Source organism: Leishmania mexicana, chromosome 19 (assembly GCF_000234665.1).
Source record: "Leishmania mexicana MHOM/GT/2001/U1103 complete genome, chromosome 19".
Classification (NCBI taxonomy): Eukaryota; Euglenozoa; class Kinetoplastea; order Trypanosomatida; family Trypanosomatidae; genus Leishmania; species Leishmania mexicana.
In genome coordinates, this window is record NC_018323.1 from 340,465 (window position 1) to 361,290 (window position 20,826).

Here is a 20,826-nt window from a genome sequence, read left to right on the forward strand (position 1 = left end):
CCATTTGCCCCCGCACCGCACCCCCTCCAGACCACCAATGTCCGCCTACCACGCCAGCAACCCTGCCGAGGCCCGCCGCGCCGAGTGCGCGCGCCTGCAGGCCAAGTACCCCGGCCACGTCGCCGTGGTTGTCGAGGCGGCCGGAAAGGCCGGCAGCAAGGCGCACTTCCTCGCACTGCCGCGCGACGCCACCGTCGCCGAGCTCGAGGCGGCCGTGCGCCAGGCGCTCAGCACCAGCGCCAGGAAGGTGACGCTCGCCATCGAGGGCTCCACCCCGGCGGCGACCGCCACGGTCGGCGACATCGCCGACGCCTGCAAGCGGGACGACGGCTTCCTGTACGTGAGCGTGTGCAGCGAGCAGACCATGGGCGCCTTTGCGACGCTGTGCTTGTCCGGCGATTAGGACGGAGCCCTCCTCCCTGTTTGTTTTTCGCTCACCCCTCCCCCTCCCCACTGACTTCGTTCTGCTGGGTAAACCGCAGCACCGCTGCCATTCTCATGTGTGCTGTTTCCTTGGCTTATCTCATTCCGCGTGCGTGTGCGTGTGCGTGTGCGTGTGCGTGTGCGTGTGCGTGTGGCGCCTCCCCTCAGCCCATACGGGAGCTGGTTCCTGGGCCGCGGTCTACGCGGGGACCCCACACACGCACGCGCGCACCCCCGCCCCGCCGCCGCATGAAGCCTGTGCACCACCCATGTGAGCACGCTTTCTCTGTTTCCGTTCTTCCTCTTCTTTTGCTGCGGGGGCCGTGCTGTCGCTGCGCATACAGCCGGCAGCGCGCACCGCCCTCCCTCCAATGTGTACAGCCCATTCGCAGTCCTAGCCGCCCCTCCCCCCACTCGCACAAGCACGCATATCTTGACCGCCAACGTCCTCCCCCCCCCCTCCCCTCCCGCTGCGCTGCGCTGCAGACGCGGTCGCGTCACACCCGCCCGTCGCACTCCCCTCCCTGCATCTGCCTACTATTGCACGGCCCCTCTCCTCCCTCTCCCCTGCCACTCCTCGCCCCGCCTCCCTGTCCCCTTCCTCCTCTGCGCCGCACCGCTCCACGCAGCAGCCCATTTGCCCCCGCACCGCACCCCCTCCAGACCACCAATGTCCGCCTACCACGCCAGCAACCCTGCCGAGGCCCGCCGCGCCGAGTGCGCGCGCCTGCAGGCCAAGTACCCCGGCCACGTCGCCGTGGTTGTCGAGGCGGCCGGAAAGGCCGGCAGCAAGGCGCACTTCCTCGCACTGCCGCGCGACGCCACCGTCGCCGAGCTCGAGGCGGCCGTGCGCCAGGCGCTCAGCACCAGCGCCAGGAAGGTGACGCTCGCCATCGAGGGCTCCACCCCGGCGGCGACCGCCACGGTCGGCGACATCGCCGACGCCTGCAAGCGGGACGACGGCTTCCTGTACGTGAGCGTGTGCAGCGAGCAGACCATGGGCGCCTTTGCGACGCTGTGCTTGTCCGGCGATTAGGACGGAGCCCTCCTCCCTGTTTGTTTTTTCGCTCACCCCTCCCCCTCCCCACTGACTTCGTTCTGCTGGGTAAACCGCAGCACCGCTGCCATTCTCATGTGTGCTGTTTCCTTGGCTTATCTCATTCCGCGTGCGTGTGCGTGTGGCGCCTCCCCTCAGCCCATACGGGAGCTGGTTCCTGGGCCGCGGTCTACGCGGGGACCCCACACACGCACGCGCGCACCCCCGCCCCGCCGCCGCATGAAGCCTGTGCACCACCCATGTGAGCACGCTTTCTCTGTTTCCGTTCTTCCTCTTCTCTTGCTGCGGGGGCCGTGCTGTCGCTGCGCATACAGCCGGCAGCGCGCACCGCCCTCCCTCCAATGTGTACAGCCCATTCGCAGTCCTAGCCGCCCCTCCCCCCACTCGCACAAGCACGCATATCTTGACCGCCAACGTCCTCCCCCCCCCTCCCCTCCCGCTGCGCTGCGCTGCAGACGCGGTCGCGTCACACCCGCCCGTCGCACTCCCCTCCCTGCATCTGCCTACTATTGCACGGCCCCTCTCCTCCCTCTCCCCTGCCACTCCTCGCCCCGCCTCCCTGTCCCCTTCCTCCTCTGCGCCGCACCGCTCCACGCAGCAGCCCATTTGCCCCCGCACCGCACCCCCTCCAGACCACCAATGTCCGCCTACCACGCCAGCAACCCTGCCGAGGCCCGCCGCGCCGAGTGCGCGCGCCTGCAGGCCAAGTACCCCGGCCACGTCGCCGTGGTTGTCGAGGCGGCCGGAAAGGCCGGCAGCAAGGCGCACTTCCTCGCACTGCCGCGCGACGCCACCGTCGCCGAGCTCGAGGCGGCCGTGCGCCAGGCGCTCAGCACCAGCGCCAGGAAGGTGACGCTCGCCATCGAGGGCTCCACCCCGGCGGCGACCGCCACGGTCGGCGACATCGCCGACGCCTGCAAGCGGGACGACGGCTTCCTGTACGTGAGCGTGTGCAGCGAGCAGACCATGGGCGTCATCGCTGGTCCCTGCTTCGCCCTGGACTCCGGCAGTATCTAGCCAGCGCGGCATTCGCGCTTTCCCTCCTCCCTGTTTGTTTTTCGCTCACTCCTCCCCCTCCCCACTGACTTCGTTCTGCTGGGTAAACCGCAGCACCGCTGCCATTCTCATGTGTGCTGTTTCCTTGGCTTATCTCATTCCGCGTGCGTGTGCGTGTGCGTGTGCGTGTGCGTGTGGCGCCTCCCCTCAGCCCATACGGGAGCTGGTTCCTGGGCCGCGGTCTACGCGGGGACCCCACACACGCACGCGCGCACCCCCGCCCCGCCGCCGCATGAAGCCTGTGCACCACCCATGTGAGCACGCTTTCTCTGTTTCCGTTCTTCCTCTTCTTTTGCTGCGGGGGCCGTGCTGTCGCTGCGCATACAGCCGGCAGCGCGCACCGCCCTCCCTCCAATGTGTACAGCCCATTCGCAGTCCTAGCCGCCCCTCCCCCCACTCGCACAAGCACGCATATCTTGACCGCCAACGTCCTCCCCCCCCCCCTCCCCTCCCGCTGCGCTGCGCTGCAGACGCGGTCGCGTCACACCCGCCCGTCGCACTCCCCTCCCTGCATCTGCCTACTATTGCACGGCCCCTCTCCTCCCTCTCCCCTGCCACTCCTCGCCCCGCCTCCCTGTCCCCTTCCTCCTCTGCGCCGCACCGCTCCACGCAGCAGCCCATTTGCCCCCGCACCGCACCCCCTCCAGACCACCAATGTCCGCCTACCACGCCAGCAACCCTGCCGAGGCCCGCCGCGCCGAGTGCGCGCGCCTGCAGGCCAAGTACCCCGGCCACGTCGCCGTGGTTGTCGAGGCGGCCGGAAAGGCCGGCAGCAAGGCGCACTTCCTCGCACTGCCGCGCGACGCCACCGTCGCTGAGCTCGAGGCGGCCGTGCGCCAGGCGCTCAGCACCAGCGCCAGGAAGGTGACGCTCGCCATCGAGGGCTCCACCCCGGCGGCGACCGCCACGGTCGGCGACATCGCCGACGCCTGCAAGCGGGACGACGGCTTCCTGTACGTGAGCGTGTGCAGCGAGCAGACCATGGGCAGCTGTGCGACGCGGTGCTTCTCTACCGACTAGTGTGCCTGCTCTGAGGCCCACTGCACTCATCGGCCCTCCAGACTTTGGGATGCGTTTTGTTCTTCCATTCTACCTCATGTGATCCACTGTAACGTTTGCTCTCGATTCTCTTCTTGTGCGTGTTCTTCGTCTCCCTCCCCTTCCTCCGCCCGATGTTTTTCTTGGAAGGACGCGCTGTCCTGCTGCTCGGCGCGCCTGTGGCGGATAATGAAAAGGGCGCCTCTGCCCTTTTTTTTCAGGCTTTCCTCTTCCTGTATAGCCGTGCCGTGGTGGTGCTGCTGTGTGTGTGTGTGTCGGGGGGGGGCGCTGTTCCTGCCGGTCCCCCGTGCCTCTTCTGCGATGATCTCTTTCTATTTTCCTGTCACCCCGCCGACCCTCACGCAATCGCGGACACACGCGTTTCTTTTTCCCGGCTTTCTACCAGCGCCGCCTCTTCTGGGCATCGCTCTGGTGCACTCGTCTCCTCCCCTTCCCCTGCACGGCGCTCGTGTTGGGGAATGTGCCGAGGGTCGTATCGCCTGCTTTCGGCGCATCGCTTGCTGCCCGCGGCCTCCTGGCCCGAGTCTAGCCACCTCCACCTGCACGCGAGTGCGAGCGGCTGCTGACGAAGCACGCCGGCGCGGTGCCCTTCGTGGTGGAGTCAGCCAACGCCCGCATGCAGCCTCTGTGCCCCTGGCGCGACAACTTGGTGGTGAAACCGTAGGCAGTGGTGCGCGGCGTGGTGGAGCTGGCAGACATGAAGCTGGGCATCGTCGTCGGCGATAGGTGTGCGTGCCCAATGGAGTTTGTGGGCAGCACCAACCATCACCTGAAGAACACCCTGAACCACCCGAGACTTCATGGCCAGCCTCCTCTGAGCTGCACTGCCTGGCGCACAGGCTTGTCACCTTGAAGACGAGGCGCTGTCGACCTTTCCTCCTGTGGAGCTGACCGCATCGCCACGCACAAGCTTGCGGTCCACGCAAGAACAAGAACCACCTCTGCCAAACGGTTGTTCGGGCATCCCAATCCCTTCGCTCGTTGGTTTTGTGTCGTTTTTCTGCGTCATGTCTCTGAGCCCCTTCATGTGTACGTGCACCGTCTGTGCGTGCGTGCCTAGCTCTCTCTCTCTCACTCTCTCCTGCCCTCCCCCCTGTTTCCCTGTGGGCATGTTGATGCGTCGCATCACGGCTGTTTTATATTTTGCAAGGGAGGGAGCATTTTCGGGGGAAAAAAAGACCCCCTCGTTGCACGTTCTCTTGGCCTCTTCTCTCGCCTCCACCGCCTCCCATGCGAACGAATCGCTAAGCATGCGCAAGCCGACGAGCCTTCTTGGCTTGGCACAGGTGGTCCTGTGGGGGCTGCGGTTGTGGGGAAGGGGGTCCACTGAACGTCAGTGTGTCCGTCACTCCAGTTGATGCTTCGCCTGTCCCAATGCCTGCCTCCTCCTCCTCCCATCCCTCCGATCTCTCTGACACGCACTCCTCCGGTGTACATGCATCTGCGAACCGCCCGCGTTCACGCTAGTAGCACCGTTCCCACCGCCCTACCCTATACGACGTGAGCACACACCCTTTCCATCCCACCTCGTCCCCTCGTCTCCAGAGCACTCCTACATCCCCCGCAGTTTGCTTACAGCACCGCAGCCTCTCCTTTTCTCCCCGCCCTCATGTCCATGTACCAGTCGCTGATCCCTGCCGACGCGCGTCGTGCGGAGTGCGAGCGTGTGTGCCGCGAGCACCCCGAGCAGCTGCCGGTGGTGGTCGAGTCGGCCAACTCGAGCCACGTCCGCTTCCTCGCCGTTCCGCGCGACGCCACCGTGGCGGACCTCGAGGCTGAGGTGCGCCAGACGCTGGGGACGGCAAACAAGAAGGTGGCGCTGGCGATCGAGGGCTCCAGTCCTGCTTCGACGACGGTGCTGGGCGACATCTTCGACGCCTTCAAGCAGGTCGACGGCTTCCTCTACGTCTCGTGCACGCGCGAGTCGGCGATGGGCGCCAGGGATATTTGCTGTTTTGGCAACACGGGCAAGTATTTTGCGGATATCGAGAATAACCCAAACCTGCTTGGCTCCCTGTAACGCCAACCAGGCTCTGTCGCCGGGGATGCTGTTAGTGTTGGCAACGGTAAGCGCATTCTGTGGTGAAAGGCTGCTGCGAAAGGATATGTAGTGAGTCCTCGGCACCTGCTATGCTTGTCAGGTCGCCCGCCTCGGCCTCTAGCCGCTTACGTGGCACACATGACCTCTCTGGGTTTGGCGGATGGTCCGTATAGTGCGTACGCATGAGGTTTGTTCTCTCTTTTGTTCTTTCGCGGCACTGATGGCCCCACCCCTCCTCATCCCTCCATCACCTGCCTGTCTGTTTCGCAGACACACACTCCAGCCGAGGGCGGGGAATGTCCCGTTAGTTTGTCCAAGTAGAGCAGAGGATGGCAGGTTGATAAAGTGATTCGGCCGAGTGGATAGGGACTACCGTTGCCCGTTTTCCTTCCCCGGATCCCCCCCCACCCTCCCACCCTCCCTCCCCTGCATGTTGATATATATATTTATACATGTTATTGCGGTGACACGTTCCTCTGTATATTCGCATGGGTGGCCGTGGCGCGTCCGAAAAGAATGCGTTGAACGCAACCCCGGGGAAACACAAGGCAACGTAACATGGAAAACAAAAGAGCGGGGGAAGGACCTGAAAAGAGAACACCCATATCCTGCCTGCCTGCCTGCGTGTGTGTTTGTGGGAGTTTTCGTCTGGAGAACATTTGGTGCTCTGCTCCCGGGCTCCGGGGAGAACCGGTGTGACCTGGTGAAGAGTCTTGACCACAATTGAGGTGGAAAGGGGGAGGAGGAGGGTAGGCAGCTGCTGGAGCCGCGAGCGAGCAGCCACGAAGAAGTTGACGGAAGCGAGACAGGGGCGGCTTCGTGCTTTTTTTTCGTGACAGTGTGTCTACTCTGGAGCACCATCATATACCGTGCCGTCCCCCTCCCCCCTTGCTTCCTCTACTCCCTCGTGCGAGCTCTCCTGGCGACGCAGCTGAGGGTGTTAGTGGTAGCTTTGTCTTGTTCAGTCGACGCAGGCACTGTGTTTGCCCTCACAGCGCCTCGAGCACCTCACATCCTGCCCTTCGTATCTTGTGCAGAGGAGAGCAGAGGGCGCGTGGACGTCTCTCTCTCCTCCCCCGCAGCCTTGGCTGCCTCGCACTCCGCACTTCCTGTCGTGCTCGCATCACCGTACCTTTTTTTGAATTTCTCTCTCTCTGCCGCTGTCAGCGTATGGTTGTGTCACTCCCGCAGTGGCTGTGTTCATGTGTTTCTAGCTTGCCCAACACACGCGCATCTCGGGACGCAGCGTCTACACGCACGCCACGCCAAAAGCCTCGGTGGTGTACCGGTACGCCAAGGGGGAGGGGGGGTGGCAGGGTTCGCTGTTTCTCTCTCCTCCCCTCTTCCTCTCTCTCTCTCTCTCTCTCTCTCTACATAGGTTTTTTTTTCTCTTGTGTGCGTGTGTGCCTCTGCCATTCATTGCAGCCCTCCCCCTCCGTCTTCTCACTTGACTTCTCCTCTCCCCTTTTCGCATGTCTCTCGGGTTTGTCCCGTGTGTCACAGGGTCGAGCTCACTGTCGATGCCAGGAAGTGGCGCTGTGCGCTATGTGGCGGCCTCCTGTTTCTCCTTGTATGTGGGTGTGTCGCAGCAGACACGTGTGCAAAGCTTTGTCTGTGTGTTTTCCCTTACATCCGCCCTTCTGAGTGCTGGAGTGCGTGCCGGAAGCTGGAAGCGCTGCTGCACACTCGGGTCTCATTTCAACCACTTTTTGCCTTCGCTGGTGTGTGCCCTGTGGATGTGTGGGTGTGTGCAACAGGCTCATCTACCCCCACCCCACCAGCCCACCCTCATTCTTGTTCCCTTTCCCGCTGCATGACCCACTCTTTGGGGCCCACTTCATGTGACCAGTTGCCTCGGCTTGGCCTCCCCCACCCCCACCCCACCTTCCTTCCTTCCTTGCTGGCGAGCACACGACAAGGGCGCGCTGTATTTAGTCATCGCTGTGCTTGCGAGCTGGTGCCTACTTCCGTTGCCCTTGTTCCATACTACCTCCCTCGACCGCCGGTCTGCGGGTGGCTGCAATCGACTTTCCCACCACGCCCACGATCGCTTGGGCTACATGTCTCATCCCTCAAGAAAAACACGACACTCCACACGATATACCCCATTTCCCCACGCAACCCTCCCTCATCTCTCCTCTCTCTCTACACTCTCCCGCGACTCGCTCCCAACCCTGCCCTAGAAATTCACACCTCGTCGCGCCCTCCTCGCTCACCCCTGCCACCCTCCCTAAGGTCATCATCACTCTTCTTCCCCTCGCCCACTGCCCACGTTCCCTTCATCATGTCCGCCTACCACGCCAGCAACCCTGCCGAAGCCCGCCGCGCCGAGTGCGCGCGCCTGCAGGCCAAGTACCCCGGCCACGTCGCCGTGGTTGTCGAGGCGGCCGGAAAGGCCGGCAGCAAGGCGCACTTCCTCACGCTGCCGCGCGACGCCACCGTCGCCGAGCTCGAGGCGGCCGTGCGCCAGGCGCTCAGCACCAGCGCCAGGAAGGTGACGCTCGCCATCGAGGGCTCCACCCCGGCGGCGACCGCCACGGTCGGCGACATCGCCGACGCCTGCAAGCGGGACGACGGCTTCCTGTACGTGAGCGTGTGCAGCGAGCAGACCATGGGCGCCTTTGCGACGCTGTGCTTGTCCGGTGCTTAGGACGAGGCCCTCCTCCCTCACTGAGAGCGGTGGTGAAGCGGTTGAGGAGAGATGGGCGGGTCTTTGTGACTCCGGCGTCCTTCCGTGTTGCCACATCCCTTCTCGCACCTCTCTGAGTCGCCTTCCCTCATGGCCTTCTTGCGGATTCCCTCGATCCCCCCTATTCGCTAGTGCTGTTTCGCTCATTGTCTCGGCTCAGCCGACCCCACACATGCTGCGCTCTGCGGAAGTACTGCTGGCGTGGATGGCGCGTGCGTGCTTCTCGTTTCATTGACTCATTGTGTGAGCGGTTTGTGTGTGTGTGTGTGTGTGCTTGTATTCGTGTCGGCACAGATGTGTACAGTGGTGTTCGCGGCGTCTGCGCCTCGGCCTTCCGCTCTCGTACCCTGCGTTGCGGGCGACCCTCCTCCCTTCTCCTGCAGCGGCAGGCACACGCTTCTGTGACTATCGATGATGTCAACCCTGTACTCCAGCCCCCACGCAAGGGCTGTCGTCGATGCTCGTCTGTGTATAGCGTGTGTCCCTACGAGAATGCGGATGCGGAGGCGAGTGGCGTCACCGCACCCCGCCGCATATTTTTCCATGCTTTCCTTCTGTTTTTTTTTGTTTGTTTGCGCCATGGAAAGGGGCCGTTGCGTCGTCGTCGGCATTTCTTTCCCCGGCGGCCTCCGTCGGTGAGAGTGGCAGCTGGGAACTGCGACTTGCGAGATGTGGCAGTGTTACCTCATTCCCCGTCTTGAAGCTCGCGCCCGTGACCGGGACGACATGAGTAAAGCACCTCACGATATGCTTGTGTCCTTTTTTTTCGGTCTCCGCTCTCGCTGCCCTACGCGTTCTCCTCTGTTGCTTTCGCCGTCGAAGGTTAACCCCATTCTTGTCTTTTGGGCACCACCTCCGTTGTTGATTTCCTGCTCCTTTCCACGGAGGCCGGCGAGAGACAGGGGGCGGGGAGGAAGAGGCAGAAGAGCAGTGATTGTTGTCGCTGTGCAACTGCTGAGTGTACGGCAGGGCCGGGAGAAATCCGGCGGTGAAGCTCTCCAGTAGCTTCGCCGCCCTCCCCGCTGCCCCCGCTTCCTCCTCTGCCCTGTCTCCCGCACCTCCGCTCCCCCAATGTGCACAGCCTATCATGCCTCCCCCCGCCCACCCCGATATTCAACTACAGATCGGAAAAGGAGGTGAAAAGAGAGGTCCCGACGTGTGTACAGTCCTTGTTAGAGAAGGATGACGCTCGTCCCTCCTTCGCTTGGTCAGCGGACTTCACGGCAGTGCCGCGCAACGCTTCCCGATGCGTCGGCCCCGTGCCCTCTGTTGCGCGCTGCTTGCTACCCATCAGCCACACACACACACGTACTTTTCAAGCAATGAGCTTTCTACTGTTCTTCACACTCCTTCAACCCCCCCCGCACACCTTTTCGCGTGCTGCGTCGATGCTCACTACGTGCTTCTTCCTCTTTTGGTTTTCTTCTTGCGTCCCTCCCCTTCTCCCTATCGTCACCCACGTACTGACCACTATTACCCTCACCTCGGGTGTCCACATCCTCGTCGAAAGACAGCTAAAACGAAAGTAACAAGTGGCCCACTTCCTAATTCGGTCCCCTCGACGTTTTTTCTTGTCGGTGTGTTTTTTTTTTAGGCGGGCCATCAGCGTTGATCCACCACGGAAACACACACACACGCACACATCACCGACTAAGCCTCACCCTCTCCAGTAAGAACGAGCAATGGCGTCGAAGCCACACCATGAGGAGGCGGATGATAGCCACCACCATCCTCATGCCGATACACCGGTCCTCGCTGACGTGGATAACGAGTACTGTGACGAGTATGTCCACCCTGGTGCCCGTCGCCTCTACGCCAAGCTTCCCTTCATGCAGCGCATCCCCATCTTCAGCGAGGCCGCCACCTCCTATGGCCCTGGTTGTATTGGTTCACTTGGTATATGCTACTTCCTGTGTAAGGGTATTGCAAACAGCATTATCGGTTACGCGAAGCAGCCGCTCTTCATGAACCGCTACGGTCTCAGCGGCCTGCGCTACCAGCGCCTCTCCAGCATTACCTCGATGGGCTGGTCCATCAAGGCCTTTACGGCCATGCTGTGCGACGCCTTTGCCGCCTTTGGGTACACGAAGCGTTGGTACATGTTCGCTTCCTGTCTGTTTGGTGGCGTCTTCGCCCTCATTCTGGGTCTGCTGCCTGCCAAGGAATCGTCCGCGAACACCGCCTGCGCTTTCATCTTCCTTACTGCCTTCAGTAAGGCCAACGTGGATATCCTCTCCGAGGGTCTCTACAGTCGTCTGATGCGCCGTCGGCCCAAGGCTGGTGCCGCGCTGGTGAGCTGGATCTGGCTGTTCATCATGGTGGGTGCCATCATAGCGGCTGCCATCCAGGGACCGCTGTCCGACTCCAGCATGGTGCAGGTGGGCATCTTTATTGCTGCCGGTCTGCAGATGGTTTGTGCGTTGATCTTCTTCTTCAACCTGTACGAGGAGCGCACAAACAAAGTGGAGCGCTGGGAGGATGCGCTTGCGCTGGAGGCGGAGATGCGTGCAGAGCTGGGCATGGACGTGACAGCGGAGCAGGCTCGGCTGCGTGCTCAGGTGCAGCTCGCTCACAAGGGCCCCTGCAGCACCACCACCGAGGTGGAACCCATCACCATGCACATGAAGGGTGTTGCTCCCCACGATGGACAGAGGTTGGAGTTCAGTGGTGCCCTAGTGGCAGAGCTGGCTGACGCTGCAGAGCAAGATTATGACCTACAGAGCCTCGAAGCGGCGGCGCGCGCTCGCGTGGGTGAGCCCATCACATGCCTCTTCGGGGTCTTTGAGGTCAACAGGGATGTCTTTGGCCGCAACTGGAGGATCTTCGCCTACAGCATCATCATGACGTGTGCCGTCGTCGCCATGACGTGCGGCAACATTCTTGCGGACACCCTCGGTCTGCTGATCCTCTGCATCATTGTCTCCATTGTCTGCTGTGCTGCATCCTTCTGGGCCCTGCCCCTTGTCATCGCCAAGGCGAACGTCTTTGGCTATCTGCAGATGGTCTTGTATCTGCAGCTGCCTGGCGCGCTCGACAGCTTCTACCTCGCTGATGAGGAATGCCTCCCCGGCGGTCCGCACTTCTCGTACACCTTCTACAATACGGTGAGCGCCCTCATTGGCAACGTTGGTGGTCTTGCTGGCATTACCGTGTTCAACTACATCTTCTCCAAGCACAGCTACCGGCTGACTCTTGTCGTCACCACCACTGTCCAGATCCTTGCCTCCGTCTTCGACATCATTATGGTGAAGCGCTGGAACATTGCAATCGGCATCCCGGACCGCGCCATGTACATTATGGGCGACGCCATTGTGTTTCAGGTGTGCTACTATCTGACGTGGATGCCGGTCGTGATTCTGCTCTCGCGCCTGTGCCCTCGCGGCTCCGAGAGCATGGTGTACGCGCTGATGGCCGGTTTTGCCAACCTCGGAGAGACGATGGCGACCTCGGTCGGCTCGCTGATTATGGAGTACGCCTGGGGCATCGTAACAACCCCACCGTGCGACTTCAGCAATGTGCCCATGCTCTTGCTTGTGGGCCACATCCTGGCTCCCATGTTGATCATCCCACTCTCCTTGCTGCTGCCGGCCGCGCGTGTCTGCGACGACATCAACGTGGACGGAGAGGCGGTCAAGAGAGAAGCGAAGAAGTACATCTCGCACGCCGACAGCGACAGCAGCAACGCCGCCGGCAAGCAGTGAACAAAGAAAAGGCAATCCTTCCGAAGAGATATTCTGGAGCCATACAGCGGCCATTCGAGGAGACGAGAGTCCAACGCTGCTGCGCCCTCTGATGTTTCTTCAGGTTTGGCGTTGAGGGGTGGGGGGGTGTTCACATACCCTTGTCGCCCTGCTCCACTTGTGTGATGTGCAGAAGCGGGATCGCCACACTCCCGCCTCCCCGTATGTCCGCTTCCACGTCTTTTTTTTTTGGAGCGAACATGCGCCCACGTGTAATCTGTCTCCGACACACGTGCGCATCATTCTTCCGGATCCTTTGTTTCTTTTTTTGTTGCTGTTCGCTGTGGTGCCCCTCCCCCCTCCCCATCCTAGCATCGTTGCATCCGACCAGCACACACACACACACGCACGCACGCACGCACGCACAACTTCCCTCCCTTCCCCTCCCCTCAACCCTCAGCATCACCACATCGCCGTCTTCTAATCTTTGTTGTTGTTGCTTTTGTGCCTTTTTTTGTGCGCGCGTTCGTTTGCAGGGAAGGGGAGGGGATGTTCGACCTCTGTCCGATACCCATCTTCGCCATGGTTTCACCTCTTGGGTTCCTCGGCGGTGTCTTTGTCTACGTCGATGTTAACCCAAGTCGGCCTCCTCCTTCCCCCCTCTTCCCCTCCCTTTCCATCTCGCTGAGCTGTTTTGTTGTTTGCGCCTTCGATGTGAAAAAAAAAAGGATGCCGCTGACGGTTTCCTCTACCCGTTCTCCCTCTGTGTGTGCGTGGGTGCGTATGTGTGTGTGTACTCGTTTTCTGTATGTGACGAAAGACACGGGAGGGAGAGTCCGTTGTAAGCCCACGGCCATGGCACTGGCGTTCTCTTGCTGACGATGTCTACGCCTGGCAAAGGGAGGCTTTTCAACGAGCATGCTTTCCCACTTCACCGTACACAGATGAGCACACACACACAAACGCACACAGACGCACACGCACACATTACTGCTTCGCTTCGCTCTTTTCTTCTCTGCCCGCCTGTCTCCTCCTGCGTGTACGCGTACACACGTGGGGGGCTTGGGGAACGCGTGCGAAAGGAAAGGGGAGACATGGCGCACAAGCACTGGCTGTTGTACACATTATCCTTTCCTCCTCCTCCTCCTCCTCCCCCCCACCACCACCACCACCACCACCCGCTTTGTTTGTTGTCGGCGTTCTTCTGAGGCAGACGCGTGTGCCTGAGCGCCCGCGGGCGTGTTCTTTTTTTTTCTGTTTACAAAATATAGCCATACATGTGTATGTATATGTATGTATATATGCATACGTCATCAATCTCGGCATTGTGCTGATTCTGTGTCTGCGCCTGCGCGCAAGAGAACGAGTAGCAGAGCTTTGTTCGCGTCGTTTTGTTTTCGACACGCCTCCCATGTTGTCTCTTATTGATTCCTCGCATATATGTGCACCGCTACGGTGACATCGTCGTTGGCTACGTCATCTCTGGTATGCCGCACCCTGTCCCCTCTCTCCTCTTCCCTCCCCACCCCTCCCTCCCCCTTTCTTTTTCGGGTGTTTTTTGGTGTTTAGTTTATTATTAAGCAGTATGGCTTTGCACGTTCTTCTCTTCCCCCTTCTGCCAGTCAATACCAACATCACCACTACCATCACCTCACCTCCCCCCCCCCCGCCCCAGTCCCATACACCCCATTCCCGCTGCGCCAGCGGTGCGGTGGTTAGCCCCCCCCCCCTTCCCCTTTGTCGTCGTCCTGCGCACTTATCTCCTCTAGCCCAGCCCCCGACTGCGCACGTGTGTGTGCCTGTGTGTTTTCTCGTTTTGTTCCGTTTCGTTAGCGACCCTACCTTCCCCTCCCCTCCCATCCCCTCCCCCCCGTTACTCCTCCTTTGGTTTCTCGATTTCGAAGTGCGTGGTGCGTTTTCGGCCTGCGCCTTCATTCTATCCAGAACAGTTGCACGGTAGGTGAGCTTCTCTATTCGTTGGCGCATGTCTTTCCCTGGAGCATGCGTAGGCGCGCGTGTCCAGCCACGCGAAGACAGACGCGCATGGGAAAAAGCGCAGCGGAAAGGGGTGTCCACAGCGCACGCTGGCAGCTTTTTGCCCTTTTCTATCGGGCCCAGCATCCTTTTGCACTCCCTTCCCCTTCCACTCACTCACTCCTCTGTCACGAATGTTGCACTCACCTAGAAGCCGACAAGCCGCCGTTAATTTGTTGTACATCCCCTCACCGCCATCGCCAACGCCGATTCGTACGCACACATCCACGCGGGTTTTTTTTGCGCACAAGTGCCGCCGTACCCAACTCCGCCCCCTGCATCTGTGTTACCAACGTGGACGTTGTCGTCGTGTGTCGTGTGTGCGTGTTTTTTTTATTGTCTCTGTAAGCCGCCCCGCAAGTCCGCTTTGTCCTTCACGGTGCCCCCATTCTCTGCCACACAAGACGAGGTCCACTCGACGCTCGGCCTGTCACAGGCCCAATGGCATGCTGCCGAGCAGCGCTGGGCACACGCGTGACAGCAATGCACCGACTCAGTCACCAGCGCACGGCCTCTGTCTCCAAGTCCGTCCCACCCACCCACCCCCCGCCTTGCAGGCCGCACACCGGTAGGCAGTGAGAGTCGGGGGTGGGTGGGTGGGTGGGTGGAAGACGCTCGAGTCGCGCTGACACGTTGCCGGGCATATGGATGGCGCAAACGGGCTCGCTGTCGCAGGTTGCTCCAAGGCGGCGCCATGCAGAGCTCGGCCGCCGACATCGGTAGCGAGGAATCGCTCTGACCTCGCTGCGTCGTAGGCACTGGCCCCTTGATACCCCTCAGGCGCTGAGGTGTGGTCCTCAGGTCTGCGTGGCGTCGCAGTGGCAGACGCGTCTTTAGAAATAGCCAAAAGAGCAGATCGGCAGCGGAAAGACAGCATGCTTTTCTAGATGGGAATCGAAACTCCAAAACCGGATGTGTGGGGGGGGGGCGCAGTCCGCCCCTCCACTCGCCTATGTAGCCGATGCACCATGTTTCGTCACCTCCTCCTCCTCTGCTCTGTGTATATATCTTTGCTCGTGTTTCGCATGCAGCAAGTCGAAAAGACGGCACCCTTCTCCTTGTCGCTGCGCTGTGTCGGACATCAACCTCTTGGACGGCGCACCCACATTCACGGTGAGGCCTCTCCCTCTCTCTCTGCTTTGTGCGACTACACCCGTCTGGTTAGCTTCTTCGCTTTCTCTCTCCGGTGGCTGCGACAGTCTCTGTGCATGGATGTCCTCCTCCACGTAGTGCAGACCGCAGCGGCCCCACCTGCCTCGGTATTATCGTTGTGTGGCGACCGCATTCGGCGTCCGAGCCTCAACGCGCCTGGCGTCCCGTCGGCAAACGTTAGCGGCACTAGTTTCACTGTGGAGAGCCTGTGTCTCTCACACAGAGAGGCGCCACTTGGCAGTAACGTTGCTGCCCAGTGGAGCGTCGCTCTCCGCTCCCCTGCGGAGAACGAGAGCGCCGACGGTTTCGATAAGGATCCGCAGGTGTGTGTCTCTGCCGCCTCCCCGGGATGCCCTCCAGCGTCACCGTCGTCACCGATCCCCACCAGCGTTGTACACATCTCCGCCGCCTCCGTAGACATAACGGATCTCCGTGGGCGACGGCCACCCGATGGCCGCGTCACCACCTCCACCGTCGATCTCCTGTGGGAAAAGCTGCGTCATGTGAGGGACGCGATCGTCAGGGCAGGCGATGCCGACACACCGCCGGTAGCACGCGCGGAAACGGTCTTCTTCTGCGGCAGTCGGCTCGGCACGCGCAAAGATGCCCTCTACCTCACGGCGCTGCATCGACTCCTTGTGGAGTCATTGCTGATCGTGAAAGGCCGCCCCTTGTCCCCACCATCGCCGCCGCCGCCGGACGTGGACGTCTCCCTCGTGGACTACGACGAAGGATGGGGTGCTGGGGATGTGCTAGCCGCTGAGGTAGTCAGGGCCTCCGCACATGGCACACAAGAGCAGGGAAGCCAGATTACGTGGATGCCGCTAGCGAAAGTACTGGAGTATGCCCCTCGGCCTAGAAGTGCGATGGCTGCCACGTGCACGTCCACCATGGCGAGGTCCACCTCTCTGATGGAGGCGAGCGCCGACAGCGACTTGAGCGCCGTTCAGGTGGGACATCTTGTGCGACAGTGGTTGCAGGTGTGGTTCGACCGCATTGACAGCGCCACGTCGGCATTTCCCTCCGCGCCAGCGTCGTCGTCGCCGCCCGCCGCGGCGGACCGTCTGCGTCATTTGGAGAGGAATGTGGTTCTCTTCACATTGCGACTGCGGAGCTCCACGAACTCATCGACGCCAACCTTGCAGGCACGCGTCAGCACGGCCTACTTCACGCTTGTGCTGCTCCCCGAATACGGGGCGGCTCCGCCTTACGGCGAAACAGGCGCCGCTGGCGCTGTAGTAGGTTTGTCGTCGTGCCGGGCGAGTGCCGCACTCTGGCGCGAATTCGAGGCGCTCTCGGCCTTCATGCGGTCTCTGCCGCAGGGCCGCCATCGTCGCCATGATGGGGAACAGAAGAGAAGCGGCTCCAAAGAGCATGGCCGTGCCACCGCGGCAACTGTGCAAGGGAAAATGCGCGCCGCTGCACTTCGGCGCAGTCGGTGGTTGACCACCATCGCCCGCATTCATGATCCTTCGACACCGCTCATGAGAGCGGGAGTCTCAGTCTCGGGCGAGCACGGTGTCGACGACGTTATGGATGGCTTTCTGAAAAGCTCTACTGTGCGCTCGTTTTCGTGGATCGGGTGCATCGCCGCCGCTGCTAGCCATCAGCGCGCAACGCGCTCGACCCTCGCCTTTCTCTCTCGTCTCCAGCCATCGCAGACGGCACAGCGCGGCTGGCTGGCATCTGTAGGGGAGCGCTCGCCTGAGAGGGCAGCGGACGCACATGTGGGTCGGCACCATCGCACACACAAGAACGTCGCGGGCAGCACGGAAGAAAGAGCTGCGCGGAAAGCGAAAGCCGTATCAAGCAGCGCAGCCACACCCACACCACCGCCCCCCTCTCCTAGGCCTTCTGCGAATATGCCGCGGCCGTACGCCTCTCCTCGTCTTCATGGTGGCAGCACGACGGACATCGGCAGCTCCGGAAAGGTGAGGGCGGCTGTTGCATCTCCCCTGCCGCCTGTCGACGAGCTCGGCACTGCTGTGGTTGCCGAGGCTGCTCCTCCGCAAGTCGGTCACGAGCCAGCACCTCCGCCTGCTCAAGTTGATGCGCTGATCGCCTCCGTGCGTGTGTACGCGTCGGTGCTGGAGGAGGAGGTGCAACGGCTGCGTCGCCGGCTACAACGATATGAAGCGCCATCGTGTGATGGCATAGGTAGCACTAGCGGTCCACCAATCCATTCGACGCCCCAAGAGGTGCGGGGATCCGAGTCGGCGAATTCAATGATCGGTCTCTCCACCCCTCACACCACTTCCCCAGGCATCTGCTCTTCTCTTCCCCAGTCGGTACGAGCCGCCATCGACGACCTTCGCACGGACGCGCGGTTCCCGAAGGCACTCCATGTAAAGCTTGATGCCCTGACGCAGCGGGTGGCGAACTTGTGCACAGCCGTCCGGGTGCGGAGAAGCGGCGATGCCGACTTACCTGCTGCAATGCACCAGCGAAACGAAAAGAGCGACGACAGGGACGCCTATGTCGCGCAGCTCGAGGCCAAGGTAGCTCTGTATGAGCAAAAGCTGGTTCTCATGGATTACTACGTGGCGCCAACACTGATGCAGTGCGTCGATGACTTGGATCAGTGGCAGAAGCACCAGCACCCTCAGCAACGCACACGCGACGCTCGCACTGGAGGCAACTGTAATCCCTTCATCACCACAGCCAACGCTGCTTCCGAGGTGACACCGATAGGGCGCGTCGGCGCGGCTGAGCATGCATTCCGCGCATGAGATGAGGGAGGCGGGCCGATCACTGGGTCGCCTCCAACCTCAGCAACGTGGAAAGAAACGGGAGGACGAATGCGTAGGCGTGTATGTGCGTGTTATGTATGTGTGTAGCAGACGTGACACATCGGCAGCGCGTGAGACATATTGGGCAAGGCAGCGCGCAAGTGCCCTTCCACCACACCACCCCCGCCAAAGAACTAGATACAAAGGGGTCTCGACCTCCGCCACCCCACCCCCTCACCCTCTTCTTGTCCAGAGGCTTCAGTGGGGAATTCGCTGCAATGGGGTTTGGTGCTCCCATACTAGAGCAGCGCAGTAGCGCACTCACACACGGCGGCGTCAGCGCACAGGCGCGAATGTACAGACACGCATAAACCGCACATATCTCTCTCTCGCCCACTTGATATGTCGCCCTGCTCACTACTCCTCATCAACACCACCGTCGTCGCGGAAGCACGAGCAGCAGCACGAAATAGTCATCCGTACCTCCCTCCCTGTCTCTCTCGAGCAGGCTTGCATGTGCACGCGCCTTTAGGGCACTTATTCACGTGGAAAGCACGGAAGAACGTGGTAGGTCGCATTGTACACCCTCGTTCCCCATCCCCCCCCCCCCCCACACACACACATAGACACACTTCCCGCTGTACTAGCGTCACGCAACATACATTCACCGTAGGCGTGTCTCTTCTCACCCCACAAGGAAAGAGGGACGCTTATCCCGGGGTGGCGCACATGCAAGTGCTTCGTGCATACACGATCTGCGATGCCTCACGTCGGTGCTGATCGCTCCTCCGCACAGCCGGTGCCACCCATCGACTCCTTTGTTGAGGTGTTGCCGGTAACGCCGCAGGTGGAGCGGCGCCGCGGGATTCTGCGCTTCTACGGCCTAACGGATTTCTCCGAGGGTGAGTGGGCCGGTGTCGAGCTCGTCGGCTCTGAGGGCCGCAACGATGGAACAGTCAAGGGCATCTTCTACTTCAAGTGCGCAGCTGGCCAAGGCCTCTTTGTTCGGCCCAACCTGATTGTGCCATATGCCCCAGCGAGTCCGACATCGACGGGGGAAGCTGCCTCGGCAAAGATTGAGGCGCTGGAGGAAGAGCTGCGGGTGGCGCACCGCGAGGCCGTGGAGCGTGAGAGACTGAAGGACAGCCTCGAGGCGTCACTGCACAGTATCCAGGCGGAGCTTGAGCAGCTGAGAGCTGCAGCGGTGCAGGCAGCCGCCAAGGTGGACGCCAAGACGGAGGATGAAGATGACGAACTCGCGGCGCAAGTGCAGCTGGAATCCGTGCGACTAAAGTTGCAACGCCAGCTGGATACCTGCGAGGCGGAGCTGAAAGCTGCCAAGAAGTCAGCGAGCGAGGCAGCGGCCGCCTGTGCCGCTGCCGAGAAACGGGAGCAGCAGGCAGAGAGCGCGCGAAAGTGCAGCGACGCGGCACAGGCGGCGCTGCAGACCCGCAACACCGAACTTCAGACGGAGCTGACCCGTCTTCAAGCGGAGCTAGCCACAGCAGTGGCTCAGCAGAGTCAGTCAACTCAGAACTCCTCCGAAGCTACGGCGGAAGCCTCGGCCGCCTGCACGGAGCTGCGGGCTGCATTGTGGGCCAAGGAAACTGAGGTGCTGCAGCTCCGCGCAGCTCATGCAGAGATGTCTCGCACTTACAAGAAACTCCAAGAACGGAAAGCAGAGGAGCAAGAGCGAGCTGAGGCAGCAGAAGAGCACTGCGAAGACGTCCTGGCGGCTCATGCGAGCGAAACGGCGCGTCTGCAAGCTGAGATCGCTTCCGTGAAAACAGCGAAAGAGGCGTTGGCCAACGCACAGCGCGACAAGGAAGAGCTGCAGGAACTGTGCCAGCTACTGGAAGAGGAGCTCAAGGAGCAGAAGGCGCAATCTGACGCGCTGACGCACTTGGTGGAGGACCTAGGTGCCGCCAAAGCCGCGGCGGAAGCTGCTGTCGAGGGAGCACAGCAGTCCGCTGCGCAGGAGAGGGCCCGCCTGCTTCGCGAACTGGAGGAAGCGCGTGCCTGTGAAGTGCGGGCTACAGCAGTAGGCGCAGTCTCTGAAGGAGGAGTCACAGGCCGTCCATCCACGAGCAGCACCGCCACTGCAGACACGCCCTCTCTCGAAATTTCCCTTCAGCAGTGTCGGAACGAGCTGGACGAGGCGCGCGCTCGCATCCTGCAGCTCTCCAGCTCCCAACAGGTGGTCCAGGAGCTGCAGCACCGCTGCGACGAGCTGACAGAGGCGATGCGGGTGCAACGCGCCGCGGCGCAAAAATCGGACGATGTTGCTCGAGCGACACTGGCTGCGGCGCAACAGCATCACGCACAGCAGGTGGCGCAGTTGCGGGATGCCTGCGAAGCAGCACGGCGTGAGGCAGCATCCATGGCCGCCCAGCTCGATCTCGCAGTCAGTCCACGGGGAGCGAGCGGCGGCCACTCCACTGTGGCTGCCGCGCCCTTTGTGTCCCATCTTGACGCTGTCCGCGAGGCCCGCTACGAAGCACGTATCTGCTCGCTGGAGCAGCTCTTGCTCGAGTGCAACGCGGCGCGCATGTCGTCGGCTATATGGTACGTGCCTGTCGCGCAGACACGGACGTGGCGCGGTTCTGAGGTGCCGCTAGCGCTTCTGAAGGAGCCAGTCGAAAGGCTCCTCGACTTCAGCACCCGTGATGCGTGCGCCACGTCCACCAAGGCACTCTTTCACACACCAACTGCGTCACCGTAGCTCACAGAGCTGCGGTGATCGCTGCCACGCCCCTCGCCAAGTTCAGCGGGTGTGTCCCTCTGGTGAGCCTAGACATGTCTACTACGTGGGGCCGACTCGACGGTGGGCAACAGCGCACTCGTTGCCGCGCCCCACCTGCTCCTACGCGCGCTACTACTCTGCGCCGCCAGTAATGTAGTGTTGC

The 20,826-nt window shown here is 61.6% G+C and overlaps 9 protein-coding genes and 1 pseudogene across 9 annotated transcripts, besides 1 other annotated feature; all 10 read left to right on the forward strand.

The window, feature by feature from the left end:
- Window positions 1-37: 37 nt before the first annotated feature.
- LMXM_19_0830 (putative ATG8/AUT7/APG8/PAZ2) lies at window positions 38-403 on the forward strand (the record flags this gene model as incomplete). Its single annotated transcript, XM_003874212.1, has 1 exon — window positions 38-403. The coding sequence occupies one exon, from the start codon at window positions 38-40 to the stop codon at window positions 401-403; it is 366 nt and encodes a 121-aa protein (XP_003874261.1).
- A 690-nt stretch (window positions 404-1,093) lies between these two features.
- On the forward strand, window positions 1,094-1,459 carry LMXM_19_0840 (putative ATG8/AUT7/APG8/PAZ2; the record flags this gene model as incomplete). The annotated part of the gene is made up of 1 exon (XM_003874213.1): window positions 1,094-1,459. The coding sequence occupies one exon, from the start codon at window positions 1,094-1,096 to the stop codon at window positions 1,457-1,459; it is 366 nt and encodes a 121-aa protein (XP_003874262.1).
- A 660-nt stretch (window positions 1,460-2,119) lies between these two features.
- LMXM_19_0850 (putative ATG8/AUT7/APG8/PAZ2) lies at window positions 2,120-2,497 on the forward strand (the record flags this gene model as incomplete). The annotated part of the gene is made up of 1 exon (XM_003874214.1): window positions 2,120-2,497. The coding sequence occupies one exon, from the start codon at window positions 2,120-2,122 to the stop codon at window positions 2,495-2,497; it is 378 nt and encodes a 125-aa protein (XP_003874263.1).
- A 693-nt stretch (window positions 2,498-3,190) lies between these two features.
- On the forward strand, window positions 3,191-3,556 carry LMXM_19_0860 (putative ATG8/AUT7/APG8/PAZ2; the record flags this gene model as incomplete). Its single annotated transcript, XM_003874215.1, has 1 exon — window positions 3,191-3,556. The coding sequence occupies one exon, from the start codon at window positions 3,191-3,193 to the stop codon at window positions 3,554-3,556; it is 366 nt and encodes a 121-aa protein (XP_003874264.1).
- A 497-nt stretch (window positions 3,557-4,053) lies between these two features.
- LMXM_19_0861 lies at window positions 4,054-4,259 on the forward strand (annotated as a pseudogene).
- Window positions 4,054-4,259: a sequence feature.
- Window positions 4,260-5,204: 945 nt separating this feature from the next.
- LMXM_19_0870 (putative ATG8/AUT7/APG8/PAZ2) lies at window positions 5,205-5,615 on the forward strand (the record flags this gene model as incomplete). The annotated part of the gene is made up of 1 exon (XM_003874216.1): window positions 5,205-5,615. One exon carries the CDS (start codon window positions 5,205-5,207, stop codon window positions 5,613-5,615), a length of 411 nt encoding a protein of 136 aa, XP_003874265.1.
- A 2,305-nt stretch (window positions 5,616-7,920) lies between these two features.
- On the forward strand, window positions 7,921-8,286 carry LMXM_19_0880 (putative ATG8/AUT7/APG8/PAZ2; the record flags this gene model as incomplete). The annotated part of the gene is made up of 1 exon (XM_003874217.1): window positions 7,921-8,286. The coding sequence occupies one exon, from the start codon at window positions 7,921-7,923 to the stop codon at window positions 8,284-8,286; it is 366 nt and encodes a 121-aa protein (XP_003874266.1).
- Window positions 8,287-10,007: 1,721 nt separating this feature from the next.
- On the forward strand, window positions 10,008-12,026 carry LMXM_19_0920 (putative pteridine transporter; the record flags this gene model as incomplete). The annotated part of the gene is made up of 1 exon (XM_003874218.1): window positions 10,008-12,026. The coding sequence occupies one exon, from the start codon at window positions 10,008-10,010 to the stop codon at window positions 12,024-12,026; it is 2,019 nt and encodes a 672-aa protein (XP_003874267.1).
- Window positions 12,027-14,926: 2,900 nt separating this feature from the next.
- LMXM_19_0930 (conserved hypothetical protein) lies at window positions 14,927-17,920 on the forward strand (the record flags this gene model as incomplete). The annotated part of the gene is made up of 1 exon (XM_003874219.1): window positions 14,927-17,920. One exon carries the CDS (start codon window positions 14,927-14,929, stop codon window positions 17,918-17,920), a length of 2,994 nt encoding a protein of 997 aa, XP_003874268.1.
- A 760-nt stretch (window positions 17,921-18,680) lies between these two features.
- Window positions 18,681-20,642, forward strand: LMXM_19_0940 (conserved hypothetical protein; the record flags this gene model as incomplete). The annotated part of the gene is made up of 1 exon (XM_003874220.1): window positions 18,681-20,642. The coding sequence occupies one exon, from the start codon at window positions 18,681-18,683 to the stop codon at window positions 20,640-20,642; it is 1,962 nt and encodes a 653-aa protein (XP_003874269.1).
- Between the last annotated feature and the right edge of the window lie 184 nt (window positions 20,643-20,826).